General features: G+C 29.2%; 3 protein-coding genes across 4 annotated transcripts in view; 2 read left to right on the forward strand and 1 right to left on the reverse strand.

Moving 5' to 3' along the window:
• LOC108571984 (malonyl-CoA decarboxylase, mitochondrial-like) overlaps nt 1–264 on the reverse strand; it is an 8,231-nt gene extending 7,967 nt beyond the window's left edge. Inside the window, exon 1 of the mRNA XM_017934154.1 lies at nt 52–264. Within this exon, the coding sequence (XP_017789643.1) occupies nt 52–264 (213 nt within the window). The remainder of the gene's footprint in view (nt 1–51) is intronic.
• A 645-nt stretch (nt 265–909) lies between these two features.
• Nucleotides 910–3,598, forward strand: LOC108572022. Of its 2 annotated transcripts, none has more exons than XM_017934202.1 (7): nt 910–984; nt 1,103–1,263; nt 1,505–1,661; nt 1,740–2,285; nt 2,390–2,680; nt 2,809–3,044; nt 3,388–3,598. In XM_017934202.1, the coding sequence occupies exons 1-7, from the start codon at nt 927–929 to the stop codon at nt 3,424–3,426; spliced, it is 1,488 nt and encodes a 495-aa protein (XP_017789691.1). In that variant the 5' UTR covers nt 910–926; the 3' UTR covers nt 3,427–3,598. The 2 variants fall into 2 exon arrangements, with proteins under 2 accessions (XP_017789691.1, XP_017789692.1); XM_017934203.1 differs by having other exon boundaries at nt 2,809–3,083; nt 3,388–3,443.
• A 762-nt stretch (nt 3,599–4,360) lies between these two features.
• LOC108571987 (regulatory-associated protein of mTOR) lies at nt 4,361–10,878 on the forward strand. Its single transcript, XM_017934161.1, is given in 22 exon segments — nt 4,361–4,678; nt 4,771–4,873; nt 5,319–5,560; nt 5,636–5,782; nt 5,857–6,041; nt 6,114–6,173; nt 6,262–6,362; nt 6,435–6,568; nt 6,707–7,126; nt 7,128–7,448; nt 7,535–7,678; nt 7,765–8,020; nt 8,116–8,157; nt 8,343–8,488; nt 8,582–8,679; nt 8,752–8,860; nt 8,944–9,107; nt 9,169–9,339; nt 9,415–9,656; nt 9,723–9,887; nt 10,253–10,535; nt 10,683–10,878. Coding segments are annotated over 22 exon segments (3,888 nt in total). The 5' UTR covers nt 4,361–4,519.
• Nucleotides 10,879–11,489: the final 611 nt, after the last annotated feature.

Genomic DNA, 11,489 nt, shown 5'->3' on the forward strand with positions numbered 1-11,489 from the left:
AAAAATTAAATGTCATCTACAAAACATGAAATAATAATTTATATTACTAACCTCAATAATCCAATTACTAACATTAGTATTTTTAAATTTAAAAACTTCTTTTAACTGTTTTTCAAGAAAACTAATATTTTCACAAGATGTAGATACCTGACGTAAATTTTGACTAAGAATGGAGTTTGAAATCTTTTGAGCTTTACTACACTTCAAAAGAAATTTTTCACTATAAATAACTAAAGGTGTCAATTGAATTGTTTTAAATATCATATTTAACATTGTTAAGTATCATAAACGTATTGAAAAATATCTTAAAATTACTTTACATTAGAAAAAATTTTAGAAGATAGCTGCCTTTTAGTTACTTAAATCTTTTGGTCTTCTTATCGAACAATACTGTATATCTTTGATAATAAAATGTAAATTAAGAGGCAACCTTTAAATAACAATTGAAGTCTCAAGTATTTTTTATATATCTATTAAGATATGTAATTAACCACAAAATTAAGTAACAATCAATGTTGACATACAAATTTATATGTCAGTGGTCAAATATTTGTTTTTTTTTTCCACTATTTTTTACATTCTATCTGACGAAGACGTGTTCTTCTAGCAACACAAGTTATTTAATCTAGAGAATTTATTTGACAGTTGGATGTTAAATTTGAATTATATTTACTGAATAGCAAGAGAAAGGAAACAGAATATGAAAAAGTTTCTTTAATAATTGTTTCTAATTTTTCTTGTATTTTTGTGATTGATATAACAAATTGATAAAAAATATTATGTGATACAGTTGGCAATCATTAGTACTAAAATGGTGTTATGGTCAGAGGCATTATAATACGTATTTAATTGCAAATCGATTAAAAATAAATTTACAGAGCGTAGATATTTTCTAAAATAAATGTAAGCTTTCATCAACATACAGAATGCAGTTAGTGCATTTTTCTTGGGGTCTCATTTGGTATACTTTATTGACTTGTCAAGGTATTTTGATGAAGTGTATTCTATTTCATATAACATTTTCAACTTTGTAATTATGTGTTCTATTGTTATTTTAATTTGTAATAAGTTTAAAATGTTTTATTCGTTTTTTGTGTTACAGTTAATGCTTTTGAGTATAATATTACATTGTCTCACAATGGTCCTGTAGTATTAGGTGGAACTATCTCATTTAAAGCTGATATCTTTTACAATGATGAAAGACCATCAGGAACATTTAAATATAAGTGGAGTGACAATGCGTTAATTCCTCATATATACGAGGTTAGCTTTTCATCTTGTGTTTTATTAAAAGGTTTTAATAGTTTAAAAGACTTTTATTGCAATTTTAATAACAAATAGTTATATTTGTCAATATGAGTAATTTTTAATGAAAAATAATATTTATTATATAGTACAATGTTTTTTACATTCATGCATTGATGTATTTTACTATATGATTTATAAAGGAATGTTAAAATTTGTTATATTTTAAATATTAACTGTTACTTTTAAATTTTTATAGACAGACAGAACATCAAATACTACAACATATTGGAGTTTAAATATCCTACCTGAAAATTATACTGTTGGAATATATGAAGTTGAAGTAATTGTTAGTAAATATTATTTAATGTTATGGTATAGACTTACCAGTGTTCGTACTAAATTTTATGTCACTCGTAAGTTAAAAGATTTTTAAAGTTACTCTATTAATTTTTTTGTATGAAGTATTACTTGAAGCTAATGCCTTTTTATAGAATTTCTTAATGGAGACATTGAAATTAAGCAATCTAATAAGACATTAATGGATACATATGTCTCTTCAGCATCTGAAGCAAATGTGACTGTAAATATACGAGAAGGAGACATAGATTATTTAATGAAAGCCACAACAGTATCAATTTATTGGTTTATAGATTGCAAATATTTTGGCCAAACAAATGACTTAAATTTTCTCTATAATTTTACAAATTCTGATACATCACATATGCTAGAAGCTTTAGTAGTTGCATCATATGATTCACCAACAACAACCATTTTGCCACCAACAGCTACTTCACCAGTCACAACAATTGTATCAAATATTACAGTAGAAGAAATGGTAACTTCTAGCATACCTAATAACAGTATAACTATAAAGCCAACATTAGCATCCATAACACCAATACCTCTAGATGATGTACCAAACACTAGCATCTCCAGTATAAATATTTCTTTACCTTACATTTGTTTCAACTCTTCAATAATTCCTCCAGATCCTAATAAAACATATGGATATTTCACAAAAAAAATTGATGTTCGTGGTGAGTAATATATTATCATATAATATATAACATAATCATATTACATATAATGTACATGTACATTAGTACATATTGATATAAGTAACACTAATGTATATTTGTAGCACCTATAATGAATATAACAGTAGAAGGTACAAATTGGATTCAACCATGGGATATGTTGTCTCTCAATGTAACATGTAAAGGTTCAGGACCTTTCAATAAGTGCCTTTATTTCCATAGAGGAAAATATAATATTACTGGAAATGAAACATGTGATAGTGGAGATCATCTTTATTCTTGTAATTTTTCCATCATCCATTACTTTTTGGAACCTAGTGTATACACAATATTAATTATGTTGAATAATGATGTCAGCAAACAAATTTATCCTTTGACAATAAACATTTATAAAGGTATATTTTGTTATAAATATTAATAGTAATAACAGTTAGATTTTATTATAAAACTACAATCTTTCATGTTATTACAACTTTTATAATATAAAATTTATTTTGGTTATATATTTAAATACATTTTACAGTGACAACAAAACCACAATTATCAGTTATTGTAGTACCTGTTTCTTGCTCACTTGCTGCAGTGGTACTAATTATTTTTGGCATTGCATATTATATTCAAAGTAGAGCAAGATTTACAGTGGAAGTCGCTGATTTTGACTTTGGTCAAAATAATCCAGAAATGGAGTATAAAACATTCACAGAACGGCTAAGAGATTCATTCAATAATACCCTAAGACCAGGAAACAAACGGATAAGTGTACGCCAGCCCTATTATGGCAGCATGAATCACTAACAAGTACAGATTGTGCAAACTACATAGTCTTTGATTGCCACTGACAGTTTAATCACACATTACAAGAAATCATATTAACTATTTTTTGATATATATATATTTTTCTCTTTATCTTTATACACTAAATTTTAAATTGCTTCTGCATTTTCATACTAGCTTGAGTATTTTCATTATTTTTCCTTATTGTGTTTGTTTCTTCTTACATTTACTTCGTTTACAAATCGCGTATTATTTTATTTTATTGTTTTGTATATATTATTTTTAGAACTATAATTTCACGAAGTAATCGAATTGTTATAAATTTTAGGGTTACAAACCTATTGGTAATTCTCAAACTCTTCAGTGATGTTTAAAGAGGAGAAGAAAATTAGTAAATTATCAATCAGTTTGAAGGCTGCAGAAAATGAAAAAACTAAAAAGGAATTAAAGAAAATGAATTCCAAGAAAGGTCACAGAATTATATCTTACAGTATTTTTAAGTACCAAATAGCTTAATTCGAAAATGATCAATACTATACCACCAGTATATAAGTTTATTCATTCCAAACAATTTATAAATAAAGTTAAGATTGTATATAGAACAAATAAAAATTGTATATATAGGCTGTGAACATAGTATGCAATGAAATATTGCTTTTGATGTTTTGTGAAAGTGAAATTTTAATATTAATTTTAATGTTTTCTAGAATTCTAATCTTTTGAAGCCTTACAAAACACGTATTTTGTACTTTGAGTGTATTTAATTTCTTATTATTGGATTTATGTACTACTAAATTCTTGTATTACAACAAAACTGTTGGTTAGTACATAATTATATAAGTAAATGGATTACGAATTTAATAAATTTGGTAAACAAGAAAGCTATGTATGTGAATAAAATAAATATCTTATAATGTGATTTTTACACATTTATATGTGCTTGTGCACATATAAACGCATTCACGCACTCGTATATAGTATTAAACTTACATGTCATGAACTATTTAAAGCAAATTATTTAGCTAAAACAATTTACCAAAATGGACAAATTAGATTGATTACTAAATAGTATTTAATAAATGAAAATGTTCTTGTAAAAATTGCTGCAATTATCTTCCATCGTGTACATGTAACATTGTAATATTAAGAACATAAGGTAAAAAATGAAAAATAACACGAGTATCCGGTGGCACCATCTGAACACGATTATTGTGACCAAATAACCTACGTGTTCGTGAGAGTTCATTGGTACATCGTCAAAGATGTAAGATGGCGACCATTGAAATAAACTTACAAAATTGTGCTCTGTTAAAAGACGTTTGTGCAGTTGTCGTTTATTGAATATTGTCAGTTGATAGTTTTACCTTACATTCATGTAACGTCACTTTGTGATCATTATTAACTGAAACGTGTCTCTCGTAAAAGTACAGTACAAACTTTTTTCGAATTACGGGCTTACCATGTCAGTAATTGCCTCAAAGCCATGCCACGAGGAAGAGAATTCGAAATTGACGGAGGAAGATGATTGGAAAATGCAACTTGCATTTTGTAAAGCACGCCATACGGCGACAATTGAGGGTGTAAATTGTATTACACAAACGTGGAGAATGAAAGAACGGGTTTGTTTCTTTTTTAATTACTCTTGTTGATGTACTCTGAAAAATTACGTACTTGATTTTATACAATGGTTTCTTAAATTTTTATTTTTTAGATGAAAACTGTGAGCGTGGCTCTAGTTTTATGTTTAAATGTTGGTGTTGATCCACCGGACATTGTTAAGACACAACCATGTGCACGTCTCGAGTGTTGGATCGGTATTTATTCTAGTTTATTTACATCCCCACAATTCCCCTCTGCCATTGACATTATGTAATGCATTTTAAGGTTATGCATGTGTATGACAGCGTTTCTAAATGAATGCCATTTTAGTAAATAACTTCTAGATGGCGTCATATTTACTACTGTCTGTAACTTGAATATTGTACTAAACCCGTCTTTTATTCCTTCTTTGATATTGTCTCAAATATTTCTTTGTGTTTTCTATTAACATTGAATAATGTTTACAATTACATAATCTTATAGTTCTATAAAACTGTGAATAGAGATTGTTGTGTTAAAAATTTTCATTGTAATTTTTCAGTATATATGGCTACAACAAATTGCATTATTTTTTAATCATATTCATATAATTAATATGAGTAAGACTGTAAAATTAACTGATATTAAAGTAAAATAAATTATATTTTTTTATTTTTACAGATCCTTTGTCAGTTAGTCCGCAAAAAGCTTTGGAAACCATAGGTTCTAATTTACAAAAACAATATGAACGATGGCAACCAAGGGCTCGTTACAAACAAAGTTTGGATCCTACTGTTGAGGAGGTGAAGAAATTATGTACTTCTTTAAGGCGAAATGCAAAAGAAGAAAGGGTTCTCTTCCATTATAATGGGCATGGTGTTCCTAAACCTACTAGTAATGGTGAAATATGGGTATTTAATAGGGTTAGTAAAGTTGAACATTTTAGAATTTTAAATAATTATTTTATAAATGTTTTTAACATTAAATTATTGTTGCAGACATATACACAATACATTCCTTTGTCTGTATATGATTTACAGACATGGATGGGTGCACCTAGTATCTATGTGTATGATTGTTCTAATGCAGGTATTATTGTAGAATCTTTTCAACAATTTGCAGAACAACATGAAAAGGAATATGAGGTACAAAAATTCTGCAGAAGTTTTGATTAAAGGTAAATGTTACATGTAAGCATATTGAAAATGTCACTTTGCAGATGGAAAAGCAAGCAGTTCAGCAGAATCGTGCAACAGGAGTTGCAGGTGCCACAGCACCATCCTATAAAAATTGTATTCAATTGGCAGCATGTGCAGCTAATCAAATTTTGCCTATGAATCCAGATTTACCTGCAGATATATTTACATCATGTCTTACAACTCCAATAAAAATTGCATTGCGATGGTAAGATAAAAATATAATTTGTCGACGGAATACTATATTTTTATAATAATCGAAAATTTATTTTCTATTCAGGTTTGTAATGCAAAATACATCCAAATTAGTACCGAAAATATCATTAGATTTAATTGACAAGTAAGAATATTTTCAATGTTTATAAGAAATATATATGCAGTGTTTTCTTTAATAAACTGGTTAATTAAAATTATCAAATAAATTTTAGAATTCCGGGGCAGTTAACTGATAGAAGAACGATGTTAGGAGAACTTAATTGGATATTTACAGCAATTACAGACACAATAGCATGGAACACATTGCCCAGGGGTAAGCTTATATGATCCATTTATTTGTGATACATATAAGAAATGATAAGTTGTAAATATGTTTGATTTGTAGATTTATTCCAGAGATTATTCAGGCAAGATTTATTAGTTGCTAGTTTATTCAGAAATTTTTTACTTGCTGAGAGAATACTTCGCTCATATGATTGCACTCCAGTTTCTTGTCCAAAATTGCCACCTACTTACCAGGTAAATAGATTTTAATATTATGAATGTTAGTTTTTAATAGAAACTGTTATATTTCTAAATACTTTTCTAGAAATTAAGAAATATTTTTTATATTTATTAGTGTTTTATCATCAATATATTTATTTGTCATTAATTTAGCACCCTATGTGGCAAGCATGGGATTTGGCACTTGATCTCTGTTTAGCACAATTACCATCTATTCTTGAAAATGAAGATCAATTTGTGCATTCTCCTTTTTTTGAAGAACAACTAACAGCCTTTCAAGTATGGCTTACACTAGGTTCTAAAAGTCGCAATCCTCCAGAGCAATTGCCAATAGTATTACAAGTGTTATTAAGTCAAGTTCATAGACTAAGAGCACTGGAATTATTAGGACGTTTTCTTGATCTTGGTCCATGGGCAGTGAACTTGGCTCTTAGTGTAGGCATTTTCCCATATGTTTTAAAATTACTTCAAAGTAATGCTAGAGAACTACGCCCGTTACTTGTTTTTATTTGGGCAAAAATTCTTGCAGTTGACAGTGTAAGTTTTAACATTAAATGTTTAAAAATATTTGAAATCATATTTTACATCTTTTTTAAGAATTTTTGTTTTATTGTGTGCTTATTTTATTCTGTTATAGAGTGAACATAGAACGTTAGCAGCATTTGTTTTGGCTAGTATTGTAAATGATTATCGACCAGGTCAAGTAGCTGCAAATCATGGTAGTCTTGTTTCAATTTGTTTGGAACAACTTGGAGATTCAAATGCTTTATTACGACAATGGCTCTGTTTATGTCTTGCAAGACTTTGGCATAATTATGATAAAGCAAGATGGTGTGGAGTCAGAGACATTGCTCATGAGAAGTTGTTTACATTATTACAGGATTCAGTTCCTGAGGTATAAAATATATGTAATTTTATTTAGTTTATTAATATTTATACATAATAGCATTAATATATTTAAAGGTAAATAACATTGCATAGGTTCGAGCAGCTAGTGTTTATGCTTTGGGCACATTTATAAATAGTGTAACAACACGAAGTGAACATGCAAATAATATTGATCAAATTATTGCTATGACACTCATTAATACTATATCTCATGATATGTGTCCTTTAGTTAGAAAAGTATGTAAGTCTGTTACATAACAATATATAATTCTTATAATGGACTTTGTTATTCTAATGTAAAGAAAATATAAACTATTTTGCAGGAATTAGTAGTAGCACTACAATGGATGGTTTTACATTTTGAAAATTCCTTTGTAACTTTAGCGTTGGCTGAAGAAAATAGCCGAAAAGACCTAGTAGTGGAAACATTATCACCATTTAGTGGAATGAGACGTATTAGTTCCAGGGATAGATTAAAAATGCTTTCTCCAAACAACACATACAGTGTAGACAGCACAGATGGATTTGGTCAGGATCGTATTAAGAGAGTGTCATCATCATCGTCTATTAGTAGTTTAGGTAAGTAATAAAATGTGTTGCTTTTAGCTAGAGTTACTAGTTTTATTGTCGGATTTTGGATAACAATTCCTTGTATTGTTTCATTCGTGTGCCAGGAAATAATTGGGAGTTCGTGAGGAAACCTTGCGAGTCACTTGGTAATAATGATTGGAAATTCCATTGCATGTTCGTACATAGTTCATCTTTCATTTCTAGATTTTGTAATTTTTTATTTATAGCTAATGCTATATCACTACTTCGTTATCTGCAAGCACATCGTAAAAACCAGATATTTTTTTATACTAAATACAAAGTACAATAAACTATGTTTTATTACTTGTAGGGCATAGTTCTCTTGGAAACTTACCAAGTCTTTCCTATGGTAGTGTATATATGAAACTATGGCATGGATTATGTAGTCTTGACAATGATCCTCACCCTGCAGTTGCTGCAATGTCTCAGATAGTCACTAATCACATTCGAAGTCAGGTAAACATAATAGTTTTGTAATAATTATAATAATTTATATTAGAAGCAAAAATTCATATTAGAATAAAATGTTGTAATACTCGTTTAATACAGGTTAAAGGATCTTCTGCACCTAAAGAAGTAATTGAAACAAAGATATCTTCATCATTGTCTCTTCCGCCTTCCCCATCGAATCGCACTACATACTTAAGGTTAGTTGACATTTAGTTATTTTTACCTATCACAGCCATATTTATATATTTAACTTATTGTGTTTAAAAAAGCAATAGTAAAGGAGAATCGCCTCCTACAGTAAACTCTGGAACAGATCTATTGCGTTCATCAAGAATTCCATCGCACAGTAATCGTTCAAGAAAGCCAATTCCTAATACGGTTAGAGCTATTTGATATATCGGTTAAGTAAAGTATAATATTTCTTACATAATCATTATTGCTGCAATGCTGTTTTATTATAGATATCAGAAGAAGCAGATGAAGTTACTGGTATTAAAACACCATTAACGACTTCACAGTTTGTTGAATGGAGTTGTGCTCAATTTGCTCAGCCTGTTAGTTTAGAAAGTGAAACTGAATCAATGAATGATATGGAAAGTAGAGCTCACTATGAAAGAGAGTGGCGGTAAGAATTCGTAATGTTATTAGAGCGTGCGCAAAGTTTAAAAAAAAATTTCAATGTTTAGGTATCTGAGAAATAAAATACAAAGACGTGAAGCAAGAGAAGAACAGTTACGCGCAGTACAAAGCAGAGTAGAATCTCAAGTATTTCACACAAGATGTCCACAGTCTCCAGAAGTCTTAACATTTCATCCTTTTGAACCTCACTTGGCTGTAGCATTGAAAGATTCCTTTGGGTATTTGAATTTTGACATAGCAGATTTTTATTGCTAACATATAAAAAGTTATTTAACAATATTATTCATGTTTAGGGTATGGGATTGTCAAACTGGAACGAGATTGACATACTGTGCAAGTCGTGGAAATAAAACATCACGTATTACAACATTAGAGTTTATTAATGCTCACGATGTAACGTTATTGATGGCTGGGTCTGATGATGGTTCAGTTAGGGTTTGGAAAAATTATAGTAGTATGTTAAATCGTGAGCCAGTTTTACTTACCGCTTGGCAAGCATTAGCTGATATACAGCCCGCAACGAAAACTACAACTGGTGCGTGTTTAGTTTCCAAAACAAAAATTTATTATAGTTGTATATGTTAATTTAAATTGTTTGTAGCAACAGCTGGATTAGTTAGTAAGTGGGAGCAAAAATCTCTTACTTTAGCCGTAACAGGCGATGTTCGTATTGTTAGACTCTGGGATGCAGAGACTGAGTTAAAGAAACAAGATATACCAACAGGTGCTGATTGTTGTGCTACATGCATTGACGTTGATGGTGTAGGTTAGTTCTTTATATTATTTTAATCACGTGACAGTTGTACATCAAAAACATATTATAGTTGCTTTACTAATGCCAATTTAACTATATTTTAGTATATTTTATAAAGAATTTTACGTTAAAACGAATTATTAGTGTATTGCGTATGTTAGATAAATATGAAGTATTCTTAAACTAAATATTTATAATCCATAACAAATTGTGTAGTTTAAACGAGTTATATATTTATTTATTGATAATATGCAAAAAGTGGTAAGAGTGGAATGTTGAACACTTTGATGATGTTTAACTTTTCATTATGTTATATTTTGTATATATTTTTAAATATAAGATATAATGCAAGTAGTATGTCATTTAATTATATGTAGGTGCAATGATGACAGTCGGTTGTGGAGATGGTTCAGTCCGATTATTTGATAGAAGATTACCTCCATTAGAATCAAGAGTTATGATATGGAGAGAACATACAGCATGGGTGTTAGGCACATCTTTGAGAAAAACTGAAAGATCTGCACCACAGTTGTTTACCGGATCATCTTCAGGAGATATTAGAATATTTGATCTTAGAAAATATTCTTCTGTAAGCAATGTACAGGTAACGCAGGGTATTACAGCACTGACTGCACATGAAATGGCTGATATTTTTGCATGGTAAGTTTTAAATATTGCAAAATTTATCTGCCAAATTTACATAAATTACTAAAATAAATTCAAAATACTTTCAAATAATAATGTACAAACAAACATCTAAATAATAATGTATTTGCCTAACATTAATGCTATTTATTTATGTTTCAGTGGATCGACAAATCATTGCATAAGCGTGTATAACACAATGGGTCAACAATTAAATACAATAAAGTTTCATGAAGGATTTATGGCCACTCGTATCAGCCCTGTAAGTTGTCTAAGTTTTCATCCTTACCGTGTGGTTCTAGCAGCTGGACGCGTAGACAGCACTATTACCGCATATGCTTCTGAGCCACGCAGATGATTAATAGAGGTTGAATTGTTGTAAAATTATTTTTGCAAATGCAAATCTATAGTACTTGATGTCCTTAGCATTAATAGTCAGTAAAAAAGAAATGCTAAGGTCGAGATGTTGGAATTCATTTGGAAAAAAAAAAAAAAAGAATGTAAATTATTATTTATCAATTGTTTGCATTTTCTACTGCGTTTTTTCTTCCTTCTTATACAAAAAAAAAACTATTTTTGAGATTAGTTTATATAGAGGAATTAACATTTTTTGTGAGCAAAGTAACCAAAGTCTTTTGAGGCGACCAAAGAGAAGCTTGATGATACAAGTTACATATACAAGGACAATGTAACTTTTTGAAACGCAGTTGAAAGAAATTTGATGTTATTACAAATAATACAGATGTTATGCAACGAAAAAGATATGAGTACATGTAGTACGAATATGTTTAATATTTAATAAAGCTTGTAACATGCGCGAGGATATAACCTTGATTACTGTGCCATGCAGAATTAGCTTAGATTAAATTTATTAATCATATTTTCTTTTTAGTTTTGATGATAAAATATTTAATTTCATCTTTACAAGCTGATAATTCCTCGTATTAATTTTCTTATTTTCTAATACTT

The sequence above is a fragment of the Habropoda laboriosa genome, unplaced genomic scaffold (genome assembly GCF_001263275.1).
Source record: "Habropoda laboriosa isolate 0110345459 unplaced genomic scaffold, ASM126327v1 scaffold67, whole genome shotgun sequence".
Classification (NCBI taxonomy): Eukaryota; Metazoa; Arthropoda; class Insecta; order Hymenoptera; family Apidae; genus Habropoda; species Habropoda laboriosa.

What these genes read in the sequence shown, in the direction of transcription:
- LOC108572022 (XM_017934202.1), top strand. Translation starts at nt 927, where the DNA reads ATGCAGTTAGTGCATTTTTCTTGGGGTCTCATTTGGTATACTTTATTG. An exon ending in GACAATAAACATTTATAAAG is followed by an intron (nt 2,681 to 2,808) that starts GTATATTTTGTT and finishes TACATTTTACAG; the next exon opens with TGACAACAAAACCACAATTA. An exon ending in CAGGAAACAAACGGATAAGT is followed by an intron (nt 3,045 to 3,387) that starts GTACGCCAGCCC and finishes TATAAATTTTAG; the next exon opens with GGTTACAAACCTATTGGTAA.